The sequence below is a fragment of the Hipposideros armiger genome, unplaced genomic scaffold (assembly GCF_001890085.2).
Source record: "Hipposideros armiger isolate ML-2016 unplaced genomic scaffold, ASM189008v1 scaffold_313, whole genome shotgun sequence".
Classification (NCBI taxonomy): Eukaryota; Metazoa; Chordata; class Mammalia; order Chiroptera; family Hipposideridae; genus Hipposideros; species Hipposideros armiger.
This window is the reverse complement of record NW_017731663.1, coordinates 1,617,009-1,644,860: the sequence shown is the minus strand read 5'-3', so window position 1 is coordinate 1,644,860 and position 27,852 is coordinate 1,617,009. Positions and strand designations below refer to the sequence as shown.

General features: G+C 43.7%; 1 protein-coding gene across 9 annotated transcripts; it reads left to right on the top strand.

Annotated features, from left to right (window-relative positions):
• Positions 1 to 27,644, top strand: KCNJ1 (potassium inwardly rectifying channel subfamily J member 1). Of its 9 annotated transcripts, none has more exons than XM_019660170.1 (4): positions 199 to 286; positions 11,414 to 11,565; positions 24,590 to 24,662; positions 26,467 to 27,644. In XM_019660170.1, exon 4 carries the CDS (start codon positions 26,488 to 26,490, stop codon positions 27,604 to 27,606), a length of 1,119 nt encoding a protein of 372 aa, XP_019515715.1. In that variant the 5' UTR covers positions 199 to 286; positions 11,414 to 11,565; positions 24,590 to 24,662; positions 26,467 to 26,487; the 3' UTR covers positions 27,607 to 27,644. The 9 variants fall into 9 exon arrangements, with proteins under 9 accessions (XP_019515716.1, XP_019515715.1, XP_019515714.1 ...); XM_019660169.1 differs by having other exon boundaries at positions 24,590 to 24,668; XM_019660168.1 differs by lacking the exon at positions 24,590 to 24,662.
• The last annotated feature ends 208 nt before the right edge of the window (positions 27,645 to 27,852 follow it).

Below are 27,852 nucleotides of genomic sequence, written 5' to 3'. Positions count from 1 at the left end.
ACACCTCTGGTGTATCTAGCCCATTTTACTACCACGCCTACTCTTGTTGGATCCGGTTCTAAAGTAAACTGTGTTCTTTGAGAGCTGTTGCATACAGATGAGGGGGCAGCCAGTCTGAGCTGACCCACAGACTCATAAAAACCAACAGGACCTCAGGCACCCTCTGGGGACACCCAATCTCTTGGAGCAAAGGTGCAAGGACTCGCTCACATCAAGGATCCTGCTGCTTTTGAGAAGACTACAAAATCGAGTTTTTGTCTCGAGATTCACTCTGGCAACCCATGAGGTAAGGATGAGAAATGCCGCGTTGCCCCGTGGATCGAAAAAAAGGAGTTAATTCTGGTGGAAATTTAGCCCTCATTTCTCCACCTCAAATCTAAACAGAGCGTCCATCACTCACTCCCTAGGGGATAAAAGTGTGGTTTAAAACCACTCACTCACTTGATGCTCTTGATCTTCTGGTCACATGTGGATTACCCAAGGTGAGCTTCATCTAGCCCTCTCTCGGCCATGTTGCAGCCTTGAGCGGGAGGGCATTTAAACCCTGTGGTTACCATGGCTCTTTCCTTGGTAGTAGACATGTGTGTAGGTAGACCTTCGGTCTCTGAGGGCATCTTCAGTTGCTGCAAGATCTTGCATAATAGTGGAAGCTCTCTTAGGCTTTTTCCATCATTAAGGTAGAGGGTAAAGGTGCTAGTGAGGGCTAGTTTGCAAAAGGCTTAAGGCTGATCTGGGTGAAAGGTGTTAGTAAGACATTTCATTTACATTCATCAAAATGCCTTTTCTTCATTTTTTGAGATGTTGAGTGATTCTGAGTGACCGCGTTTGGGTTTCTCAACATCTGTTCAGCTCCCTAAATATTGCTGTGACCAGTGCTCTGTGGCAGTGAAGGCCACTCGTCTTCTATGCTCTGCTTTGTATGAGCACAAGAATGAGCAGCTATTGAGCTCCCTTCTCCAAACGTCTCTGTCTAGTAGAGTCTGTGTAGTCACTCAGAAGAAATTTGTCTATTGCAATTGGCAAGCGTAAGGGAAAGTGTGGGCTTATTTTTCCTTTAGTGGGGCATATAAAATGGAGCAAAACATAGTGACTGTGGTCAGGAGGCCATAGTCGACAAGGACTTAACCCAATCCAGCGGCAGTTTCCCGTTAGTCAGGAGCCTGGCTTGGGTTGTCTTACACGACCTTGTTCTGTGAAAATGTGGCCTCATTAAGTCAACTCTGTTTTCCCAAGAATGATGGGGGTAGGGGGATCTGGGAAGGTATGAGCCATCAGCAGAGCTTTTTCTAATTCAATATTTAAAGGTGTGAAGTTGGATTTTCTTCTGTGTAAGGATACATAGCAAGTCAGTTTTGGTGCAGGGCTGAACTTGCAAAGAAGCACCGTGTGGATCACTTGTGAATGGTTCTTGGAGCTTTGGTGCTGGTGGTGGCTTTTGGTTTTCTATGATTTTTTAAAAAATATGTAATATGCTGTAATTGCCAAGTATGCTTTGCTCTGCAGAGCTGAGACTTGGAATTTCTCATGTGTGTCCCTTTCCTTTTCTCAGCAATTCATTTTTTTGTGCTAGGTTATAAATCAGTCTACCCTGGACCTTTTCACAGGCCAGTGGTTTCTCTAGGATTCCACTTTGACTCCCATGCTTTGCCTATTTTCCTGTCCACGGCCTCTGTGGATTGAAGGCTTCCTAACTCCTTCTCAGAGTTCTCACTGGATTGCTTATATGTCTCAGCAGTTTGATCCCCAAGTTTGACTCAAATCTTACTCCTCCTGGTTCTGTCATTTAAGATGTTAATGATGACTGTTGTCTTTCTTCTCTTTATTATTTGCCTTCTCATTAATGTTATGTGTATATATACACACACAGAGGTTGCCAAAAAATGTATACATGTTTTAAGATAACGTCTCTTAATATGTGTATACACTTTTTTTGGCACCCTCGGCGAGCGCGCGCGCGCACGCGCGTGTGTGTGTGTGTGTGTGTGTGTGTGTGTACCGGCTTTTTCCTCATTTGCCTTTCAACAAGCTCATATGAGCACCTGCTATGTTTTGGGCACTGTGCTAGGTCCTGAACAATTACAAAATAGTCCCTGTTCTCGTGGCACTTACAGTTTGGGGGGGGGTATGTACATGCAAACAGGCTCTGACACTCCAACAGGATAAATACCGTGATGAATAGGAACAGTTACATGGCAATGGAGCCATGATATAATCACTGCATGCACAGGAAGGACATCCTACTTTACCTACAGAAGACCTCATGGTCTTAAACTCCCTGGGTAGGCAGGATGGGGCTTGGTGGGGGCAGGAGTTAGGGCATTTCAAAACAAGGAAATGGCATTTACAAAAATACAAAGACATGAGGGAGAGTGGCATATACAGGGAATGCTGAGCTGGTGTGGTTGGGGGTGGCTGGTATGGGGAGGGGTGAGAAAAGATGAGACAAGAGAAGCTACGGAGTGAGACCACCTGGTCAAGGACCTTGTGTGTGATGCTAAGCAGCCTGAGCAGTGTCTTGAAGGTGGTGGGAAACCATGTAAGATCGTATTTACATTTTAAAAAGGTTGCTCTGTCTGCAAAGTATGATGGTGGAATAGGGTGGGTAAGACCATTGCCGGTGAAGCCAGTCGGGAGATTGCTAAAAGGTAGAACACAGACGATCTAGTGGCAGACTGGCCGCTAGGATGAAGTGTGGCTTTGAAATAGGAACCTGCAAGTTGATTGACCTCATTCAGGGGACTTCTCCAAAGTCCAAGTGATGAATAAACTTTGAATGGAGAAGAGCATTTTCTTTACATTTACCCTTCCTCCCCCACCCCCCAACACCCACCATGGCCTCTTGGCCATAAGGAGATGAGTTAATGGCCCTCAGACGTTATGGGGAGTCGGGGACTGTGTGGGGCAGGGGACGGGTTTTTCAGCTGCTTTCTCCTCAGAAACAAAGCCCCCATAGGCTGCATGCTTTTCTGCACCTTTGAAAAGCATGCATACCTGAGGAGAGTATTTCTAGTAGAGTGAGCTGGCGTTCTCTTTTACCTCTGAGTGCCTAGGCCTTAGATGAGGCCAAGGGCACCATAGTTTTGGTACACATGACACCCCTGAGGCATACTGCTGGAGCTCTGGGCTGCGGACGCTGAGCCAAGTCACACAGGCAGAAAGTGGCAAGCTGGGACTCAGACCCGCCTCTGTCTGACTCCAGTGTCCTCCATACATTCTTCCTCCTTCCACTTGGTAGGTGGAAAAAAAGAGGCCTTAAAATATTAAGTGAGCTCACACAGTCCAGAATATGTGGAAAAATCAGCACTTTTGGGTTTAATGTCTGACCTACTTACTTCAGGCTCACCACTTTAAGGCAATCCTAAGACTTTTCTCCCTAGAGCTGAAGTAAGTCCTGGGGTTCTGACAGGGACTCAGAGTGATTCCAGCTTACTTGTTTTAAGGTCCAAGAAGAAGAATATGCCAGAATATGCATTTTCATGCTAGTTCAAGTCACTACTCATGAACTTATTGGCACAGAAAGCAAAATTTGACCATTAATTAATTGGGGATAGTTGACTACAGTAGTTAGTTTTAAAGACTTCTTTTTACCACCTTCTCTTTCCCTCACGTCAGAAGGGCATTTTCAGAGTGGAGGTGATGGTCAGCTTGAGAAGGGGGTTGAGGGAAAGCCCAAAGTTACCTTCTACATACATCTCAGGGTCACTAAGATCATTCCGATTTGACAGGTTGAGAAAAGAAAAGAGCTGTGATAACTTGGCGTAAAGCCAAAAGTGAAGAGACAAGGCCCTGGGCCTTCCCGGGCTGCTCTGTCTCCTGGAATATATATGATTCATAAATAATATCAGCCCTGCTCTAGGTAGCAAAAAAATGGTTGGCTTGATCATGTAGTTCATAAATCTTCCTGAACAAGCAGAGAGTGTGTGGAAATTGGAAAAACAAAAGAGAATAAAAACAAAAATCTTCATAAAAAGAAAAAGGATGAAGGAAAAATTAGAATGGAGGTATAGAGGAGGGAAATGCCTAGAAAAGTCAACCATAAACAAAAAATAACCTTAAGGTCAAAGGGCTCACTGGAGTATGCTCTCGGCCCCTAAGCCATCCTTGCTGAGTGTGTTATGAATGATTTTCAGAGAATGAATGAGGCTGTCCTGGCCATTGTCTTGTCAGAATCCATGAGAAAAGAAAGGGAGTGATGCCCAAACCCATGGAACTCCCTGGTTCTGATTGAGGAATAGCAGAAAGAAACCAAGAATAATGCAAACAATGGACAACTTCAAGACTACTAGGAATCCAAAGATGCTCTACCCCAAGTAGTTGCTTCTTGAACACTCTTACTAAGGATTTTGGCTGCTAATATAAAACTCAACCTTATATCCTCACATTAAAAAAACAGAGCACTGAAACTAATTTTAAGTAATCATTCTAAGGGTTCATCAAGTACAGCTCATCCATTGTACAAATGGAGAAACTGAGGCCTAGAGGAGGGCATGACTTGCTCAAAGTCCCAGGAAAAATATAAACTTGAAGTCACCCAGCATTGTTTTGGATCAATAAATTCCTCACTCATAGAAGATTGTTATTTTCTTAAATTCATTCCCCAGTAGACAGACAATAGTCTGTATCAGGGCGTATGTATCTACCCCATGCTATGTCCTGTAGCTATCAAGCCTTATAAACTTTGCATTCTAATTAGATGCATGTCACCCACCTATGCTTCTAAAACAAGATTCTTTTTTGAATAAGTTGTGAAATACAAGCTTACAATTTCCATTCTTTTAGAATTTCCCAATGTCCTTGGCCCTCCCTCTCTTCCAATTGCACAAACACCAATGTTTCTTGGCTTGGATTCAGGAACCGTGTCTACCAAGGTATATCAGCTTGCCACCATGTCCCCAGAGGGCGGATTTAAATATGCAACACAACCCAATTGAAAGCAACAGGTTAATACTGTCTTTGCAGTTAGAACAACCAAAGTTCTCTCAGGTGACTACCCCTAGGGAAAGACTCATGCTTCGCTGCCCTTGATTAAATTCTTGGGAACTTTCTGGCTCTATCCAGATCTGCCATTTGTCCTTGAAGAGTTCAACAGAACTGGGAAACTATGACTAACTGTTGTTAGCTTCTCATAGAAAAAGACTCCCTGAAATTTGGCCCCTTGGAGTCCAAGTCCAGTGATGAGATGTCTGGAGAGATAAGCATAGTCCCAGTCTTGCATTGGAAGGTGCGTTCAACCATTGCAGGGATCAGTGTATTCTGTTGCTGCCAGGGGGTGGACCACTGACTAATTATGCATTGACAAGGGAGGGCTTGAGTTGGATTCAGAGATAAGTCACAAAAATAGTTAGAGGGTCACTTAGAAAACCTCTGTGGAGGACCAGACTGTGCTAAAGAGTGAAGACACAGTCCCTACCCTGCAGAAGTTTCCATCTCACTGGGAGGGCAAGCATGAGTGACAGGCACATTCTACCTGAAGTGTCTCTCTGACCCAGCCTGTTTCTTGGGCAGCCCTAGTGGAATGGAGTGGTTGAGAAGAGAAAGCTCATCTTTTCTCCCAACACCCCATCCCTTAAGATAGAGAAGAGACGGGGAGTTCTGAGAGATCCTAACCCAATGCTTACCTGGACCAGGTCTGAGAACTCTTTGTCCAAATCCACTATGTGTGAGAACTCAAAGTTTTCTTCCTTAGCCAGTGCAGATGCTCACCACTGTTAAGGCACAGCTGGATGAAGCCCTCTGGGGAAAGAGGGTAGTCGAGAAGTGGAGAAAAATGTGTACAGGATTTGGATTTTATTCCCCTTCTTATTAATACTACATTCCTTTGGCTGGGTGTTTTACAGCCTATGGTGTTGTTTGCAGATTTGGATTTCCACAAAGATGCTTCATTAAGTGTCTTGTGGCAGTGAGGGAAGGGGTCGGGAGAGGGAGGGGAAGTGGCCCAGTCCAGGCTGGCACCTGGAGCAACGTGACTGGGGAGATAGGTGCCCAAGGCATGAAGTGGGCTTGTTCCTTCCCACAGTCTGACTACAGGGACAGTGAGGTGAGGCTGGGAAACAGGTTGTCATTTGAGAAGTTGGCTGAGGGGTGTAGGTCAAGATTGCTAGCCTATGAAGGGGCTGATTTTCTCATACCTACTGGTGACAGAACGAAATTAGAATCAAATCTCAGCCTAAGGATTTGGGCTGAATGTCAGGAAGAAGCTTGGTCTGTACAGGTATTGAGAGGCACCGATAGATTTCAGGGGAAATGGACATGAACTGCTGCCCACGTTCCTTATAAAGACATGGGATCTGTGTCCATCTCTCTGGAAGGTGGTTTAGGGCCACTTGCCTACAGGCAGGGCATGACTTGGTGCTCTTGGAAGTCTTTTTCCATCTTAGGGTCTTGGAAGGGGCTTATCATGAGCCCCTCACTCTTGGTCTGGTGTTCTTGCACCATGGAGGTGAGTCCCCAGTGATCCCACTCTCTGTAGTGCCTCAAAGGAGGAGAAATATGTTTCTAATGACACACAGTTTAAGCTTGGACCAGGGAGAGCCATGTCTGGCCACCTCTCCGGGTGAAGCTTTTCTTCAGGTTGCCTGGATCTGCCTCATAAGTGAGCCTTGCAGTTTCCTTTCTGCCTGAGGCCCCAGAGACCCCAGAGCTGCTATAAACATCAGGTAATCAATAGTCAAGGCGTTTTCCCTCCTCCTCTTCCATGACCTGCCTCCTTCGAGCTGCTGCTCGAAGCTCTTGCCGCCTCACTCCAGCAAGTCTGTTGTTCTGTTCTAAACCTTCTAGCACCCTTCTCTATGAGGTACCATCTCAACTGACCCCCACCCCCTAGCTGGGTCCCTGATCATCCATCCTCAGGCACAAGCTGAGCTGAGGGAGTCACTGCTTCAGGAAGCAGTCTTCTTTAATCCCCTCAGCTGGTGCTTGGAAGCTGGCAGTGCAGTAGCTCCTGTCTTTGCCTGCTTAGCCATGTGGGTGAGGTGAAGCCCCAGGGACCCTAACAGCCAGACCCCAGGCAAGCTAATTTCCAAATGCAGATACAGTAAACGCCATCCATGTATATTTATTTGGTGACTAGAGACCAGATGTTGAGCCATTTTTGGGCCCTGTCTGTGACAGGTCATGAAGAGAAGGCAGGACGCCCAACAGAAGGATGCTGGTTTTGCCTCACATGGTTGACTTTCCCTGCCCCAGAGTTAACACAAGTAATCGTGGACACTGTGCATAGCATATCTTTGCTTTTTGAACTACTCTAGGCAGGCTCCAGCAACGTGGCCTCCACGTCCCGGAAAGGGAAATAATTGCACCAGGAGAGGGGCTGTGGATGGACCCAGTCACACAAGCTGGTCAGTGGAGAGCTGGGTCATCTGGTCTCCATGGCTCTTTCCTCTACAGCACACCTGGGTTTCAGAGCCACGCTCCCTCTTGCTATTCTGAGCAGCTCCAGACAAAGTTTTATTCTTTCTGCCGTCCTTGCATCCTGCCATCTCCTCCTGTGCAGTGAGAACCTCCAGGCTGCTGCATCTCCAGGCCCCTGCTTGGTCAAGCTGACGTGGGCCACCCTTGCAGGGGCAGTGAGCTAATTTTCAATATTCCAATTAGTAGTACCTTCACTTTTCTTCAGAGAGAATCTTCTGGAATCCCTGACCTAGTAATAGCAAAGAGGCTTCCCAAGTTTCTTAAGCCATCTCTGCTGTAAGTCATGTCTATGTTTAAAAATTCATTTGTTTCTACATTTATTCATTCCACACTATGAAGCCTGTGAAGTGTCAGGTACTTATTTGAGACAGATATTGCTTCTATTTTAAGTTGTCAATTATAGGTAAATTCTCCACTGGAAACTCGCCTCAGTATCATATTGTCCCTTCAGTCAAAAAGTTGTTCTTTATCTCTGACTGTTCCCTCTTGCTACCATTCCAATTCCATCTCACTTTTATGTAGTTTGTCACTCATCCATCTGAATTCTTCCAAGCACTACATCATTTGATCTGCATGATGGCCCTGTGAGGTGGATATTAGCACTTTCATTTGACAGCTGGGAAAGCTGCAGATTGATTTGTGCCCATTTTGGGGTAGAGGCAGGCCTCCTTCCTGAGGTTTCCTAAGTCTATCTGAAATCCTACCACTCTGAGCAGCGCCCTCAGCAGGTGCCAGCAGGTACTGCTGCAGGTAGGGAGGGGGGCTGTGCAGCCTGGCAGGCTTGTGAGGAGGCGGCGTCTGAGCATGACCCCCAGCCTGCTGGAGTACCTGTCCTCTCTCTCTCATCTTGGCATTGCTGCCCCCACCACCTTTGGCACCCAGTGCCCTTCTACTTACTGATACTTTTCAAGGTCACCCTAGTTCCTGTGGCTTTCTTAGCCCTTATCACAATCTATAATTACCGCGTTTATTTGGTTCTTTTTTCTTATCTGTCTAGCTCTCTCCACTTCCCTGAATATCAATCTTGTTAATGCTATATCCCCAGCTCCTAGCACAGAGCCCAGCATGTGACAGGCTCTCAATAACTAGTTATTGACAGGACAAAAAGGAAGGAAAGAAAGAAGGAAACAGAATTCGGGGGGGGGGGGGGAGGGCTGTACTTTACCTAGACTCCTGCCTTTCCCCTCCTATCTTAGATCAGAATTTACCCATCTATGGGCCTTGTGTTAGAAGGATCCAGGAGACTTGGGTTCCTATCCCAACTCTGCTTCATAATTAGCTATTTATTTAACCTAAGCCTCAGCACCATCCTTTATTTATTTATTTATTTATTTTTATTTATTTATTTATTTTAGCTGAGCTATCCTGCTACCTGTTGGCAGCTCAGTGGCAACTCAGCTCGGGCCGGGACTCAAACTGCTGTTGCTCAGAGCTCAAACTCTTGAGCGAGCTCTTAACCCACTGAGCCACTTGGCCGACCCCATCCTTTTTAAAACAGAGATTGTTACACTTATTTCACGGGGTCACCATGAGGATGAAATGAAATACTTTCTGCAAAGCCCCTACCTATTTCTGATACATGGAAGACATTCAATAAGTGTCTTTTCCTTTGCCTTTGTAGTAATTTCAACCCTTTAGCCCCAATCCTGTAAAGTAAAATCAAACCCCGCCATATGCCCCCAACCATATATGAGTGGTGATCTACTTGGCTGGCATGAGGGCCTTTCAGAAAATACACCACCAGCCTTCCATCTGTGCCAAAGAAAGTCACATTGAAAGGGATACATTTTAATGAGTTTCTTGCAATAATTAAACTGAAGGTGGACACATTTCACACCAGTTGAAATTATAGTCGGCTGCATTCTAACATTCCAGCTCTGTGAACTCGGATCAATAACTTGGCTTTACTGATCTTTAGTTTTCTCCTCTACACAATGGGAGTAATTATGATGTTGTCTCTGTCAGACAGTAGTTATAACCTTTGGGTTTGCACGTGGAGAGTGCCTGGACCATAGTAATATTCATAAATGTTAGTTAAAGTTGATCCTTAAAAACTACCCTCAGATTAATCAGATTGAAGAAAACTTTGTGGAATATTCATTAATTGCCAGTTGTTTTTATATGTCTTGCCTCCTTTCATCTTCAAATAACACTGACAGATATACCCACTTCCCGTTTTTCATTCATTCATCAATTCACTAATCAGTAAACACTAACCGTAACCAGTGTTAGCCATATGCTATGGTATTGATGGCTAATCGTCAATAAATATGGTGATGTGTAGTTGACTTATTCAGCTGCACTCTCTGTCACCTATTAGTGTTGTTTGCATTTATGAACTCACCACATCTAGTTTTCACACCATCACCGGACATTTATTTCGTTGTTAGTTGGGTGAACAAGTAAAAAATGTGTTCAACTGCAACTTCTCTCTTTCTCAAGGTTTCAATTAAAGTAGTGGGTGGTTGTGGCCCTTAACAGAGCTAAGGTTGGCCTGAATTAAACAAAAGAAATATTAAATAAGTTGTACTAAGTGCTAAGAAGGAAAAATAGAGGGCCTTAGGAAAAATTTTTTAGAGTAGGAATTTCACTCCAAGATGACTGCACCCAGAGGTGGGAGGTGTGCCTCTCACATCCGCCCACTGGTCATGGGACCTGAACACTTGCCACCAGCTCTTAGAGAAAGGATCAGGTTGGGTGTCCATCACCAAGCCCTGTGCTCCAGCTGCCTCTTGATCTGGAAGGCTGGTCATGCTAACCTCAGAGGAAATTCAATTGGGTTGCTGCAATTGGATCTTCATGGTCTAATCTAATCTTATAATTTTATGAGCAATCTTTTTCTTTCTGATCCTCAGCCTTTTGTCCCCTTTGTTTGTTTTTCTCTGGCAGCCAGATCAACAAAGACTTCTCCCTCTGGGCTTCATGTATGCAAAAATACCCCTTAAGGTCTGCTTTAAAACAGCTCAGAGCCTGCTGTCCTCCCTCTCCCAGAGGTTCTGGTGGGAAAACCTTCTTGATGACTCAAGGGGGACAGGTATAAGGTTGCAGAGAATCCTTTCCAAGGCCTGGCATCTCCCAGGCAGGACTAGACATCCTTCCCTGCATTTCCTCTGTAGCTCGTGAAGGTACTTCCGAGGTTGTCCTCCGGTCTGGAGGGAGAACCAGCTGCCGGCTCAAACCCAGACCTGGGAGTTAAAATTATTCCCCAAATGTCAACCCAGCCTTTGGCTGTCTCTTCATCAGGGCTCCTCAGCCCAGCTAAGCAAGGAAGGAAGCTGACATTGTTGAGTTTTCCCTCTGCTAGACTCTCTGCTGGGTGTTCTGACACAGGATCCAGTCTCAGCATTGTGAAACAGGTAGTATTCTTATCTCTATTTGGATGGAGAACTCGCAGGTTCAGAGAAGCAAAGCAATTTATTCTGTTGACAAGTGGAAAGAGTTGAGTTTAAAGCCAGGTGTATACCATTTTACAGCCTATCCCTCTCTACCTTCAGGACACCTGTTAAACCCCATCTTGGCTTTGCCAACCCCTGTGCTGCCTAGAGGACAGACCTCATCACCCTCCAGGTGCTAGGAAGCCAGCATTTCAGTCAGTGCTAAGGCCAGTTGTCCATCTCTTCGCAGTTCCTGGTGGTCTTTCCAACTTCTCATCCCCATATGACTTAATGCTGCTCAGGGATCCTTAGCAAGATGGACCATGCCAGACCTAAAATGCTGTGGGGGAAAAACCCATCGCTGAAAATGGGTACAGTTATTGGGAGTGTGGAAGGACAAGAAAAGTGACAATTTAGGTCTGGGCAGAGCAGTAGCAAGACACACACACACACACATGCGCACACACACGCACACACATGCACACACACATAGACGCACGCACACACACACACACACACACACACACACACACACACACAAGCAAGCATAAACAACTCACAATGAGCTCCAGGGTCTTTATTGCTCATTAGCTTTTCTTAGTGACTTTTCCTTTCTTGTTGTTTTCCAGGTTAATCGATTACATTGGGAAATTAACTCTGTAGAAACGCAGGTGGTCAGCTCAGTCACGCACCAGTCAGCAGCAGAGCTGGAATTCAAGTCAGACTCTGGACCACGTGTTTCAAGGCCAGAGACAGCCGGGCGCCTGCACGCATTCCCCAGGTAGACTTCCTCGTTTCCTTTCAGAGGAATTAGTGTTCAGAAGAGGACAGGACTATACTTTAGTTTCTGCTCCCAAACTATTAGCTATTTATGATAATCAGTAAGATCCAGGTCTAGTCCTGATGGTGTGTCGTCACACAGTCATTTTGACTTATGTTAATCCAGATGAGTATTTTTTTTAAGGTAGGCAACTGAAATTAGAGAGGGGGTGGCCTGGTGCATTCTTTCTTGCTCTTGATAGTAGTCTTTGCTCAGGAAGCACACAAGGAACACCCAACCCTGCCTTTGAGAAAGGGGCCAGCCTGTGGGAACACAGAGTGGGTGGTTTTCTTTCGTCCCATAAGAGGCCGTGAATATGGACTCCACATTCTGCCCAGCTGTCACTCAAGGAAGCAGTGAAGACCTGCCTACCCATCCCAATCATGCTTGAGTGCCCATCTCTCTCCTTTGTGCATGGGGCAGAGGAAAGAAATGATATGGGGGGATGTGGGACAAAGAAGACTTTGAATGGTCCTGTGGGATTTTGGCTTATCTGTGAGGTAGTGAGGAGACTCCAGAGAGGACTGTTTCAATAAGAATTGGATGATTAACGCCACTGACTCCAGGAAGAGAACAAGGGCTGTGGACAAGGAACAAAATGCTATGAAAAAAATTAAAATTTAAAAATGTACTGAGAGAAGGAGAGAGGAAGAAAATGAAATTGAGCTCCCATGAGAGCATGAGAGAGAATGAGTGAGTGAGAGAATGAGAGAGAGTGAGCAGTGAGGCAGGGGCTGTGGTGCAGCAGTGTGGGGCCAAGGACACGTGAATTCCCCCTCCCCCATCTCTGAGGTATCCCGTCAGATGGTCCAAGTCTGTAGGCCTGCCATTCTTGGGGAAACTGTAGACTTTGCTTCCAAGAACATGACTTTAGCCCAACCTTCGGCCCTGGAAGGTGTGAGGGGCGAGGGGGCAGAGCTGAGATGGTGCTTTACTCTGGTGCTGCCAGCTGTGCACTGTTCTCAGTCCTGTGGCGCTCAGGTGAGGGTGGATGGGTGGGAACTTCCCATGCTCTGCTCACCGGCTCCACCTGGACAGGTGGGGAAGAAGAATCTACCCCATAGATGCCAGGAGAAGAGATGTTTCTCCATATGCTAGCTGACTTTCTGTTAAAGAGTGAGGATATGCAGAAAAATGCCTCCTGTACCCCCACGCATTTGTGACCATGACAATAATTTTAATGGTGTTGCCTCCAGAATCACAGTGACCAGTTACTACAGAGGGAGGTAACAAGTTCTGCTGAGGGCCCGACCAGGACCTAGAGCTGTGCTTGTGGCTGGTGCTGGAGGAAGAAGTAGAAAGAAAAGAGGAAGAAATGAGGACTAAGAAATGAAGAAGGGGGGTGAGGACTGGAGTGGGAGTTTGCTGAGTCCCTTCTAGGCAACAGGCACTTGACATGTGTATTTTTTCTGTACCAGCTTTATGGAGTTATGATTCCCATGTCATACAATCCACCCATCTAAATGCACAATAATGGTTATTTAGTATATTCACAAAGTTGTACAACAACCATCATTACAATCAATATTAGTATATTTTCATCACCTCAAAAAGAAACATCGCATCCATTAGCAGTCATTTCCCATTTCCTACATCCTGGCAACTATCAATCTAACTTTCTTTCTCTATAGATTTGCCTATTATAGACATTTGTATAAATGGAATAACGCAATATCTTGCTTTTTTTTCACTTAGCACGTTTTCAAGTTTCTTGCACATTGAGCATGTATCAGTATTCTTTTTTATGACCAAATAATATCCCACTGTATGTATATGCCATATTTTATTTTTTGGTTGACATTTGGGCAGTTTCCACTTTTTGGCTATTTCTGAGTAGATAATGCTGCTACAAACATTTGTGTATAAGCTTTTGTGTGAACATTTTTGTGTGTATGTTTTCCATTTAATCTTCCTAACAAGTAAACATTAGCATCACCAATTTATTATGAAAAACTGCAGGTCAGAGAGGCCAAGTGACCTTTTTGAATTGGAAAAGCTTCTTTTGATTTGATTATTATAGAAGGGCAAATAAGAGGAAATAAAGTAGAACTTAACTTCACCTTTTCCAGGTCATTATACACACCACTGAGTAAAAAGAAACGAAAGGAATGAGAGAAAGTGCGTCAGCAGGTCTGCTGTAGGCTCCACTGACCTCTGTCAGGAGCTGGGTCTCAGTGAGGTTCCATGTGCTTTTCTGTTCTGGTGTGTGGCTCCAAGGGCTGGGACTTGCCCCTTTATCCAGCTCACCCTCCTTGTTTCAGTGGCAGACACGAGAATTGGTCAAGGGCAGCTCACGACAATTGCTGGAGTAGCTCATCGTCCTTGTGAGGAGCCAGGTGGGAAGTCTCTGAAGCAGGGTCCCCATTCTGAGAGGGCTCCCTAGCATGGGCTCTGCCCGGCGTCAAGCAGTGTCCCCACCAGCCGAGAGAAGAATCCAGCTTGGGCCCAAGAGCAACTCTATGGCATGGGACAACAGGGTGACCGAGGCTGCTGGCTCTGCTTCCTTCTGCCTCCAGGGCTTTCCCAGAAAGCTCTTGGACATGGGAGGGTGGGTGACGTGCCGCCCCATTAATGCAACTGTGATGGCTCGGCAGAATGCAAGCCAAAGCTGGTAATCATTGACCCTCAGAAGCTCCCCAGGGCAGAGCAATAGAACCAACAGGAACTAATCCATTGCCCCGTGGTTTATCCTGAAACCGTGCCCTTCTCAGGACCTTTCTGGGAAGCATGATACTATTGCAGCCTGGACACAGGTGCAGAGAAGCCCAGAATGAAAGGCATCACAGGTAATGGTACAACTGCATCTTGCAATCAGTGCCCGGCTGGAACTTGAAGAAGAAATGAGAACTGAAGGTGGTATTACTGAAGGTGTTAATAACGTGATCATTTTCCATGACTAAGTGTTGTCTAAGCTCTTTCTACCCATCTATAAGATAAAAATGAATGTCCCCATTTTTCAGGTAAGGACGTGGACACATTGAGAGGTTATGTAGTACTCAGTGTTAGAGCTAGCAAGTGGCTGACTCCAGATTCAAACCACCATACCCACTTCTTAAATCCTTCCTGGTAGGCCACTTGATGGGGCTGTGACAGGGAAACTTCAAACATAAGCTAGAATGTGGGACCAGAAGGCATCACATCCAGAATCCCCTCCAAACTCCAGAACACGATGGTATGTGCCTACTGCTTTGCACATCAACCAGAGCAGGGCTACACAGACACTCATCTCTTTAGCTGTGGACACAGCATCATGAATCCTAGTTTCCTAATGCCTATATTCAAAGCATTAGCTGAATTATTCTCGTATTTTATAAGTTGCCAAAGTTTGGAGTTCTATATGTGTTCTTAAAAACAAAGTGTACTTGTTGCAGACACACAGGAAAAACTATGTTCAGGGCCTCCAGTCCACATGGAATTTATTCATTTCTAGGCTGGAAAGACTGAGTTGATGTAATAATAACCCAAGCCACAGAGAGCTAGAAGGGTCAGACTAATACCAGGCTCTCTGCACACATAATAAATACAACTTTCTGTAAACATTAAATTTTTTTTATTATACTCCAGTTCCTTTTGAGGTGGATGGCTCAATAGATGAGATTTCAGAATCGTTTCATGACAGATGTATCTATCTAGTTTTCAGAAAAACAAACTTTCCCCCAACACACTTTTACAAGGTAAGCAAGGGAGAGGATAATTATTTTATTTACAAACACTATCCTTCACTTTATAAAGTAATTCAGTAAAGGATTCCTTTAAACATCTAACATCTTAATGTAATATGACTTACTGTGTGCAAGCCATTTCTGTTCACATATCATCTTTTGAGGACACTATATATTGTTTCCAGTCTAAGATTATATATCTAGACATATACAATGATATTTTCAATGTAATGGAGTTATTTTAAAATATGGATGAGAATAAAGGCCATCTGACTAGAAAAGCCATTGGATCATTGTGTTAATTTGATTTGCAGTTCTAAGTTCATCAGAAACTAGAATTCACCAGCTAAGAGAATGACCCTCAGGAGGTCTGGCCTGAGTGCACATAGAGGTCTGGAAACTTGACTTAGAGTCAGAATCCACTGGAGGCAGAACTTACCCTTCTAAGAACGCTTTCCTGCATAGAAGGGTCCCATCTGTTCTGGGACAGACTGAAATATCACACAGAATTCTGTAGGGACCTGTCCTCTCTTTCCAGACAGCAGCTACGTTTGTTGTGTTTCACTAGGTATTTTCCCAACTATGCTTTCACCCCAATCTGAGTCCTAACAAAGGCATTTTGGCAATTTCAAGCCCAACAAGGGGAATTCCAAATCCAGCAGCTCCTGTTGGCCACTCCAAGTTTCATTCATATGAGGTCGGACAATTAAGTTTGCGAACTTGTAGCAACCATGTTGCTAACCTTTTCTGATATCAGAGGGATTATTCCTTATGAATTTGTACCAACTGGACAGTTAACCAAGGTCACTATTTGGAAGTGCTGAAAAGGTTGCTTGAGAAAGTTAGATGACCTGATCATTTTGCCAACAATTCATGGCTCTTGCATCACAACAATGCACCAGCTCATATGGTATTGTTTGTGAGGAAGTTTTTGGCCAGGAAACAAATAAATGTATTGGAATACCCTCCCTACTCACCTTATCTGGCCCCCAATGACTTCTTTCTTTACCCAAAGATAAAGGAAATATTGAAAGGAAGACATCTTGATGACATTCAGGACATTAAGGGTAATACAATGACAGTTCTGATGGTCATTTCAGAAAAAAGTTCCAAAATTGCTTTGAAGGGTGGACTAGGTGCTGGCGTCGGTGCATGGCTTCCCGAGGGGGGTACTTCAAAGGTGACCATAGTGATATTTAGCAATGAGGTATGTAGCATTTTTTCTAGGATGAGTTCACGAACTTAATTGTCAGACCTCATATATGAAGCTTGGAAAATCATCTCCTGTACTTCTTCAGAGGCAAATGGCTTGATGTTCACATTGCCTTCTCAGTAAATGAGTCATGGATGACCCAAGCTACAAGAAATCTGGGTAAGGATTAGACGATGAGGAGCCCAAGGCTACAAGGCCACTTGGGCCCAGTGTCCGTCAGTAATCCTATCATCCACCCTATGCGAGTGCTCGGAGACCAAGTCCCACCATTGGGGAGTGGTGTTATGCGCCATTCCCCTCTCCACAGCCCCTTCTGAAAATGAAGCACTCTGAAGCGTTCACACCTTACTGTATTTACTTATTTCTTTGACAATTATCTATTAAACATCTACTCTTTGCTTGACACTGAGCTAAGTGGGCACTGGAGATACAGCATTGGAGGAGATGGATGGGGTCACTGCCCCCAGACTAGCACACAAGTATGTTTATAAGTTAAAATCATTGTAAATACTACACATAAAATGTAAAGAATACAATAAAATGTTGTAGAAGGGGAATCTTGACTTAAATGGGGGCGGGAAGTGGTCAGTAACTGCCCTCTCTTTGAGAAACTGATGTTTAAGTTTCTTCTGTCATTCTGAGACATGACATTTAAATTGAAATCAAGGAGTCAGCCTGGATGGGAGAGTAGAGGGTCAGGGGTCCCAGCAGGAGAAATAGCATGTGAGGCAGGCTCAGAAATGCTGAGCCACTCATTCAAGTTTCTATCGTTGGTATGAGGCAGAGCTGGGCCAATGTGTGTCTTCTTGTCTCTGTAGCCCCAGTCTGTTGCCTAGGCATGACCTTGGCACTCAATAAATACTGCTGAGCTGACGGACGCCAGGCCAGGATGCTTTGCCTTCTGCTAGAGCAGTGCGTACCCAGGGCTCAGCTCCTCACCACTGGCAGATGCTCCTCATCCACTGGGGGGAAGCTCCCCATCCTCCCACACTAGCCATCATCATCACAACAAACGTCTGACTGCAGAAGATGCAGTAACCGCACCCATAGATGTCTATAGATGTCTCCACAAGAGAGACGTAATTCCCATAACTTCAGGCCATTGCCTACAAGGAGCTCGAGCCAAGGCAATCTCTAGAAACTTCCAAAGTAAGTATAGTACTCAACAGAACAACATCTTCAGCTACCTCCACAGTTGCTTCTGAATTACTTTGGCACCGTGACCATTTCTGAAGGCTGCGTGGCATTAGGAGGCCCTTCTCATGACATCAGGGCCTGTGACCTGCTCCTCCAACACGTACCCTCGGATCTAACAGGAGATCCTGTGCCTTCTCCAGGGAGACCCGCCCTCTCATATACCAGGCTTCTCTCTTTTTTCGGTGTTTTTGCTCATGTTTTTTCTTGTCCCTGGAAACCTGACCCCTCTCCACTAATCTAGACCCTCACTCTCCTTTCGGGGTCAGTATCTAAAAGAGGTCTGGTTTCTTGCCAGCTCTTATCCTCTTATGTGATCTCTATGTTAAGTAAGGAAATGTATGGAAAGCCACCATTCCTGGTGCACAGTAAGTAGGTTCTGAATAATTGTTTGTCTTCCTTCTGCATTGTTTATTAACTGTTTTGAGTATGCCATAGGGCTTAAAAGCAAGGCCTTCTCAGTCAGGCAGATCTAGATTCTTCTAGATATTTTTTTCGTTTGGCTTTCTGCTTTGTGACCTTTGACAAATTGCTTAACTTCTCTGAATCTCAGTTCCCCATAGGGTTATGGTGAGAATTAAATATGTTAATGCATGTAAGAGATTTTGCACTTGTGCCTTGGCCACACTGTAAGCTTTCAGGAGCAGGATTAATTCTACAGCTCCAGGGGACATGATTTACACTGTGCTCTAGGGGGCGCTGTTCACATAGAATGCAACTGTCTCCCGGAGCTGGGAGCAGGGTACTGAAACTCTCCATGGCAGTTTTCTTTGCCGGTTCACACTCTCCAGAGGCTTTTCTCAGCCGTGGTCTTTCTCTTCATTCATTTTGAACGATGTGTCTTCACTTTTGCTTTCGTTTACCATGTTAAATCTGGCTCAGTCCACTCACACCCAATAAAGCAATGTCTTCCCTTAGAAAAGAGTAGAACTCCTGAAGTTTAGAAGAGAAGAATTCTTAGAAAGTCTCTGGAGTAGAAGTCATGTAGATCCAACTCTGTGTCTGCGAGTTTCTCTTGTCCTCTAGGGCTCTACCCCTCTGCTGTCACCACTCCTCATGGCCTCCAAGGATGTTTTTGTTGTTCTCTCTTCGAAACACTGAGACAGGCAGAAATGAAGTACCCCTTTTCGGTCTTTATTTGCATAGCTCAGACACGCTAGCATTTCCAAAATACTTTAAGAAACAATTCTAAAGAACAATAAGAAAAGAATATTGAAAATAAACACAGAATAAGTGCCAGCTTCCAAAGCTTAGGTTTCTGACTCCACAACAAATGTACTGCCACAACAAAACTGACTGCCACCATCAAAGGCTGGTAAGACTCTGCAGACACTTTGTTTGGGTCCAGTTTCGCTAGCTCCCAGGCTTGTTGGAATGGTGGGAACATCACACCTCCCGAGACTTCCCACCGGGACCCAATCCAGGTGACATGAAGAGATGCAGGTCTTGGTGGTGAGAGTGTAATGATCTCAGAATGACTGATGGCCCTGGCAAATAGGTTAGCTAGATAGAGTTGAAGATCTGAACTTGACATTTTTAATTCATTTTAATGACATTTTGTATTTAAATCTGGTTGTTTCCTTGATTCTTCACATCCTGATACAAAAGCTAACATATGTACAAAGTGTACACATGCTAGTGTGACTTTTGGAAGCAACGGAATTGAATTGGTTCTCACCAATTGGCTTACATAATGGCTTTATGAACTTAGTTACACCTCTTCTTTTGTGTGTCCTCATGTCCTTTGTGGTGTCAATGCCTTCCGGCCAAAGAGCACCAGCAGTGCTCCTGTAGGTGAACAAGTTGGCTTTTTGTAGCTAGTGAGAACACACACCATGAAGAACCATGGGGAGTCTCACTGGAGAGTGTTAGAAAGCACTTACATAGGATTTGGACTGGTTTTAGGTGATTTGGGGAATATTTAAGGAAACAGTACTTTGCTCTGGGTTCGATGTCAGGAAGTAGGGGAAATTCTATGATTAAGTAGGTAATAAATTTTATCTAGAAGCAGGGAAGCCTGGTGTGAGGCTATAGCTGTTATTTGTGAAGAGGCAGTGGTCATTCATCACAGACAGGGAAGGTGGATATTTGCTTGTTTTTGTGGTTTGGAATGTTCATGTATTTGTCTGTTCAGACATGATTATGGAGTGGTCTTGTCTGATATTGATGTTCTGTGAAATTGTGTTCGACCGGAGAACACCAAGACTTAGGGCCAGGCCAGCTCTCTGATGTCAGGCCACTTTTCTCCTTTTCAGTGGGCATATGTATTTTGTCAGTTATGCCATCAAATCCTAGTTAATGTGCATGGTAAGAGAAGGACAGCCATTGCCCCTGGGTACAGTGCCTCTGTTCAGCCTTGCCAGCGATAATTCTCTCCCCTTTCTCACCTTTCAAGATAAGGCTTCTGCCCTGATTATAGACAAATCCTTTACAAAACACGTTTGCCGTTCCCAGGTCTTCTATTCCACATTGCGAGGATGGTCTCTGCTGCCAGTACAGTTCATAGACGTTGATGAATTTCAGAACCGTGGCCCATGTCTCTTAGAAGCCTTTTTCTTCATTTGGCTATCATCTCCAACACAGCCCATTAGACTCTACATATGAGACCCCAAATAGCCTGGGTCAGCGATGCCTGGTTAAACTGCTGCCCAAGTTTCAATTTGCGAATGAATTGCAGTTGCTGCTATTTATTGCATGAGTGCTGTGTTTTAAGAACTTTACATATGCTATTGCATTTAAAACATACTTTAAACTACAGTCTTTGAAAATATATTATTACAACCATTTCACAGGTATGGAAACTGAGGCTCGGTAAGGCTAAGTGGCTTGTTCAGGTCACCTGGCCATTAAGTGACACAGTTGTTGTTCAGATCCATGTCTGGGCTTACGCACGATGGAGTTCCTTCCACTCTGCCATGCTGCCTTTGGCTGTGACCTGTGCCATGAACATTTTGGACCAGAACGCCCATCCTCTCTTGGTCCCCCTGCATGGCACACCTCTGTAGTTATTCAGATGATGCTACTGGGCCACAGATGCCTACAGAACACGGTGAGCATTATGAGAGCACCAAGACCCACAGGCCTTGCGATTCCCTGGCTGTTGTTCCCAAACTCTCTTCTCTGGAAGGAGCCAGGCACCCAGGAAGGCTCGTGCAGCATTCTCACCCTGGATACAAGCAGATTTGGGGCTTCAGAGTAGAGAGGGCCTTTGTGGGCACTCACCCCAAGGGAAAGGTAGGATAGCCCTAAAGTGCATTCCCCAATCTAGCCTGGAAGAGTCCTGAGGTTCAGATGCCCCTTTACATGCTCATGAGGCCAGAAAAAATTGTTTCCACCAGCCTTGCCAAGTTCTATTTAAGAACCCATGCTGACCCCAAGCGAGCTACCTGATAGTGCTGAAGACAGCAGAAATAACTTCTCTCAGAATTACTGAACAAATGACAAATGATGCTTTCTGTCTACAATAGGTTCCAGACATGAAAGGGGTGATCCAGGGAGCTAGATGACTTGATGCTCCTCAGGCTCTGAGTGTTTGCAGATCCAGCTGGGTGGCTATTCTCCAATAGCTTGAGACCATTTTCATAGAAAACAGGAAGTCCTCCTAGTTAGGCGCTTAGCAAAGGTGTATTGAAGAATATAAGCTTGACACCCAGCCTGTTGGGTCTCTTTGGTGGCTGCTTTAAAATCCTGTTCTCAACCCTTTCAGGGCAGCAAAACTGCTGTATTGTGATTGTTGAATTACTCACCTGGGAGCAACTTGAGAGCAGGGGCAGTTACCTTTTGGGTTTCCTGTCCTAGCACTCAGTACATAGGAGATGGTCAATAAATAGAGTGTGTGCTTGATTATATTGGTTAAGAAGGCAGAGACCATGGCCCATAATCTCATTTCATGCCTCGCTATGGTAAGTCCCTAAGAAATGTGTGTTGATTCGATTGATTGTTCTGAAACAAAGCAGTATATGTTCATGGAAACTTGAATTTCTTCTCTACCACCATTGCAAAGGTACTACAGAAAATATTTTGACTTCTGCTCTCCGGCCCCGTAACTTATATTTTCTACCTCTAACATAGAATATTGACTCTCAGAAACATCACGAAGGGACCTAAGGCTGTGTCTGAGCTGTGAGAGGTTTGACTAAAAGGCAGATGATAGTAAATGTATTTTTATCTATATGGAGAAATGATAGCCTTTATAATTCCAAAGAAGAGATAATAAAAGCAATGTCTCTTTGCCCTCTTCTCTCTGATATAGTGGCTGCTGACGGTGCTGGGGTGAGAAGGAGCAGTGTGGTATTACAGGAAACTCCAAATTCATAGTGGTGTATTCTTGCATGGATGCCTGCAAAAGAACAGCCTCTGTACTGTTTTTTAAAATATCATCAACAAGCACAAACTGTACACACCTCACTTAAAAATGGAGAGGGTTTGGTGGACATGGGTTTTGCATGCAAATAAAGCATGCATTTTTATGGCCAAAGGAGATTCTGGAAGAAAGTATATTTGTTTTCAAGAATTTGAAAGGCTGTTAAATGAAGGAGACTTCAGACTTATTTAGAATTTTAGTGAGTTGTCCCTGAAGCAGTACTAGACCAGTGTATTTTCTACCAGTCTCTCTTCTAGGTCTACAACAAAATGACCTCACATGGCACACCTAGCCCTGAAGGCCATGGCCCTTGCTTACCTTTTCAGCTCACCAAGCCCCAGCACTCTGTTATCTATTTCCCCAGCACTTCATTCAGCGCATTCATGCTCTTTCTTCTGTTGCCCCTGCCTTCATCACATACATAGTAGTACAGTGTGGTTGGCACTACATGCACAGGAATGTCTTTTCTAAAATATCCCTATTAGAAGGAGAGCCATATAAATCACAACAAACTCATTGATTTAATGCATACATTGATTAATTTATCATCGGTCAACAAATATTTATAGAGGCCCTATTAGGTGTGACTCTAACGCCATGTTTACGCCTTGGCCTCAGGGGTTCTTCTCTGGCCTTCAGATGAGGTCCTCTTTGGAGCACTCTCAGTTTCCTATCCTGGCCCTATCATGCAGCATTTGATTATTTTTCAGCTCATTTGCATCTCCCACCCCCATGCTCAATTGGAAGCTTCCTCACTATGACAAGGACTGCGTCCATTTGGTGAACAGCTGCTTCCCTGATGCCTCCCACAGTGCCTGGCACACATACTAGCATCAACACATCAGCGTTGAATAATGATAGCTACATTAATGTACACATAAAGACAATGAGTTTTCTGTCAGATGCAGTGTTTTGGCTGAGGGTAGGTACCCATCTAATGGGTCTTTTGTAGAAGATGTGCCTTTGGGCATTATACAACCACACCACATTGTAATTGTTGATTTACTGAGTTCACTTCCTCATTCAACTGTGAGCTTGTTGAGAACAGGAACAGAGTTCTATTTATCTGTGAAATCCTACACAATAAGTATATATTCAATATTTGGAAAGTTTACAAAAAGTTTATTTCCTGAGAAAGAAACAAAAAGTTTATAGAACAAGAATGTTGAATTCTTGAATAATTCACATGCTTTGCCAGGCTACTAAGAAAACCTTGGTAAATATTAGCTAACATACAGCCTTTTGCTTGCTATTAAGATTTACTGATTTCAATAAGAAGCAACCTAAAAACTGTGCATGTTACATAACCCAGGCACCAGGGCCAATCTCGAATCACCCAGTAGTTCAGAAGAATATATATTGGCTCTGTCTGTGGTTGGAGTAAATGCCATTATCTAAGCAAAGTAAGATATCTGCTGTGTATAATGGATCTGCTGTGTGAATAATGGGTTTGGTCAGAGGATGAATTTATCCTGTAATCTTGCATTCTCTAGGTGTAATTCTTCTCACTCTTTGAATAAATAAGTCAGCAGGATTGGCTAATCCAGTACATGTGAAAAGTACCTTCAGTGAATGCCAGATTTTATAAAATAAATCCAACAATAAAGGCTGCTTTTACATCTCAGTTTCTTATGTAACAGGGACTGTTATATAGAGAGATTAACAAGGTATCTTGTTTCTTCCTGGTGTGATCTTATTTTCATCTACAAATATGTATTTACCTATGTCTATATACTTCCCTGTGTCTTTGTGAACACTTGGAAATCTCACTATCTCAGTGTGTTTCAGAAACTAGGCTGGGAGATTGATGATAACTAATTGTTTCTGGTGAAAAGTTATTAGGCACAACCTAGGAGAAACAGCAAGAGAGCCATAGAGCGTGGCAAGGAGAGGAGAGAAATACTGGAATACAATCTGTGCCTGCTGCCCAGGGACCTCAGCTGGTGGTGTCATGTCTTAGCATGACGGTATTCAAGCCACGTGAAGTTTGAAAAGATAAAATACATACCCAGGTTGGGGCTTGGTCTGAAAACAACCAATTGCTTTGGTTTAAACCACACAACTCCACTACCCAATGAAGTGTTTTCAAGCTAATAAAAATTAGCATCAGTCCACTGACCAAAGACTAAAATATATTAAGCTGGGTCTAAAATCAGCCCGCGTACAGTTCCTTGCTTTTCCCAGACATGGATGCTTCAAGTCGGAATGTTTTTAGGATGTTGGTAAGTACAGACCATCTGGGGAAAGCATTATAAGCTGGTTGCTTTTGCTTCAGCTCTTTACAAGGCCAGCAGATAACATTTTAATAGTAATGTAGGCATGAAAACCCAAACTTACCCAGAGATAAGTCAGGGGGTACTTATTCACTCTACAGAAATATTCTTTATCTTCAAAAGTGAAATAAATTTAAGAGAGACTGGAGAAGAAGAATAGTGGGAAAGAAAAACTCAGAAATTGGTGTATTTATTGGGTGCTATCTCTGGAATTATAATGTATGACAAAGAGCATGTACATTCAATTGATAAGTGTTGGCTTTGGAATTTATTATTTTAGGTGAAGTCCACTCTATGAAGAATTTTTTCAACAGTATGAGCTTCCATGAACCTGGGAAGGGGAGCAAGTCCCAGTGAGTGTAAGCAAGGTTAAAGGATGTGTGTGCAGAGAAAAGGGGGAGATATTGGGCAAGGAGGAGACTCTTCCTCCATTATCCTCACTTAAGACCATCCTCTAATACTCTCTGGGGACTTGAGGTCAATGAGGGTTGGGTGGAATGAGGGCAGGACCTCTGAATGTGTACACTGCTGTTTGTTCTCCTGGTAGCATTTTCTTTTTTTTTTTTTTTATATCTCTAGAACCTGTCTTCAAATTTTCAAATCACCACAACTGTGGTTTTCTCTTCACCACTTCTACTTGGTGTTGGCATCTTGTGTCTTCACCTGGTTTAAAACCATGAGTAAGACACTGTGGAATATCAGTTTTGTTTAAAATTTTTCACTAAGTTGGTTTCGCTTCCTAGTTTGTATGAATAAACACATTTTTGAAGGGGGATTTTGAAATCTATTTTAGAAACATATTTGCATTTAATTAAAAATACCACGAAGACATGCTAACTGTGATGGGCACACCTTGGAGTGGGGGTGGACACACCTAGGGGAGGTGGTAGTCTCATGTTTATCGCACCTGGGTTTCATCATTGTTGGCTGTTTGGGGGAAAAAAAACCTTCGCTTTTTTTGCTGTAAAATGGAAGTCAAAATAATGTCATTAGTAAGAAACAATTAGGTAGATAGTAGTTTGAAGAGCTTAATTCATTCACTGAATTATTCCATTTATGTTTTTTGAATAAATACTAAGTGCCCATAGACTGTGCCAGCAGCTGGAATGGAGGATTCAATAAAACATGGTTCTACCACTATGGAGTATTATTTAATCAGAACTCCCCAGTCCTTCAGCTTGGGGACAGGGAAGGGAGTGTGAGATATTGATGGTGACCATCATACAAATTGGGAATGGGGAAGGATCTTGGCATACCATGGAGAGAAAGAGTAAGAACAGGCTTGTAGGTCCACTGAGAAAACTTCTGAGATCATATGGTAGGACTGGATCAAAAGTATTGAAGAACTCTGTTGAAAAGGAAGTTGACTAATAATTTCTTAAAATGTTTCAGGGAAATTTCACGTTAGAACACAAAATTTCATAACTGAGTTGCAATGTGGTAGGGGTTCCTCTGACTAAAAGCAGGGAACCTTACACTCTAGTTGTCATCCTGCCCCTGGTTAGGTACATGACTTTGGATATGTCGTTAGAATTTTCCGACTCTCAGTTTCTTCATTTAATAAATGAGGGAATTGAATTGGATCAGGATTTCTCTTGATTTGTGAGTACCAATAGCAGTACACAAGATGCTTTAGGTAGTATATTGATGAGCTGGGGTTTTTTCATAGTTATTTATTTTCATCTATTACAAAAAAATGTAAATAGTGCATCAAGCTTCTGCTTTCACAGATATTTTTGCTTAACATAAGGCTAAATTTATTAAAGAAAAAGGAGAGTTCATTTAAAGAATGATTCAAATAAGTCATAGTACAGATCACAATGGTTATTACAAACATTTTTAAGGTTGTGTGCAACTGACTAAGGTTGCACACACTTGAATATATGCTGTCTTAGGTTCCTAAGATTTCTATCTCTTTGTAATTAATTATTTTTCCTCTTTATATTTAAACAATACGATCTTCTAGTGGAAAGTTTCTATTGAAAATAGCATTGCGGTATCCAGAATAAACTTGTCAGCTTGCCCAAATCATCAGTAACCCAGATTGTTTGGAATGATCTTTTCGTACATAGTTAGCTCTTTATGTGAGTCACCTAAGTCACTGCTGCTATAAACATAATTTTTGTTTTGTTTTGTTTTTCTTTGATGTGTTTTCAGATAAAGGTGGTGACAGAAAGAATGTTCAAACATCTTCGGAAATGGTTCGTCACTCGCTTTTTTGGGCATTCTCGACAAAGAGCAAGGCTGGTTTCCAAAGATGGAAGGTGCAACATCGAATTTGGCAATGTGGGGGCACAGTCGAGGTTTATATTCTTTGTGGACATTTGGACAACCGTGCTTGACCTCAAATGGAGATACAAGATGACCATCTTCATCACAACCTTCTTGGGGAGTTGGTTCCTCTTCGGTCTCCTGTGGTACGCCGTAGCCTACATTCACAAAGATCTCCCTGAGTTCCATCCTTCTGTCAACCACACCCCTTGTGTGGAGAACATCAATGGCCTGACCTCAGCTTTTCTGTTTTCTCTGGAAACGCAAGTGACCATTGGATATGGATTCAGGTGCGTAACAGAACAATGTGCCACTGCCATTTTCCTGCTTATCTTCCAGTCTATACTTGGAGTCATTATTAATTCTTTCATGTGTGGTGCCATTTTAGCCAAGATCTCCAGACCCAAAAAACGAGCCAAGACCATTACATTCAGCAAGAATGCAGTGATCAGTAAGCGGGGTGGGAAGCTTTGCCTCCTAATCCGAGTGGCTAATCTTAGGAAGAGCCTCCTCATTGGCAGTCACATCTATGGCAAGCTTCTGAAGACCACCGTCACTCCTGAAGGAGAGACCATTATTTTGGACCAGATCAATATCAACTTTGTAGTTGATGCTGGGAATGAAAATTTATTTTTCATCTCTCCACTGACAATTTACCATGTTATAGATCACAACAGCCCCTTCTTCCACATGGCAGCAGAAACCCTTTCCCAGCAGGACTTTGAATTAGTGGTGTTCTTAGATGGCACAGTAGAATCAACCAGTGCTACCTGCCAAGTTCGGACATCCTATGTCCCAGAAGAGGTGCTTTGGGGCTACCGTTTTGCTCCCATAGTATCCAAGACCAAGGAAGGGAAATACCGAGTGGATTTCCATAACTTTAGCAAGACAGTTGAAGTGGATACCCCTCACTGTGCCATGTGCCTTTATAATGAGAGAGATGCTAGAGCCAAGATGAAGAGAGGCTATGACAACCCCACCTTTGTCTTGTCAGAAGTCAATGAGACAGATGACACGAAAATGTAACAGTGGCTTTTCAACATGAGTAAAAGTTTCAAAGATAACTAGTGACTAGAAGCATTAAGAAGCAATCAACAATTTGGGGATATGGAAGTAGGACTAAAGCCTTCCAAGTCCACCAGCACAATGCCTCTGAACTCCGTTACCATGATCCTACAAGAGAAATGGCTCTACAAGGAAAGTGCATCAGAACATGAAATGTCTTGGGGCCGGCCGAGTGGCTCAGTTGGTTAAGAGCTCGCTCAAGAGTTT

What these genes read in the sequence shown, in the direction of transcription:
- KCNJ1 (XM_019660167.1), top strand. Translation starts at nt 24,223, where the DNA reads ATGGATGCTTCAAGTCGGAATGTTTTTAGGATGTTG. An exon ending in GGAATGTTTTTAGGATGTTG is followed by an intron (nt 24,259 to 26,466) that starts GTAAGTACAGAC and finishes ATGTGTTTTCAG; the next exon opens with ATAAAGGTGGTGACAGAAAG.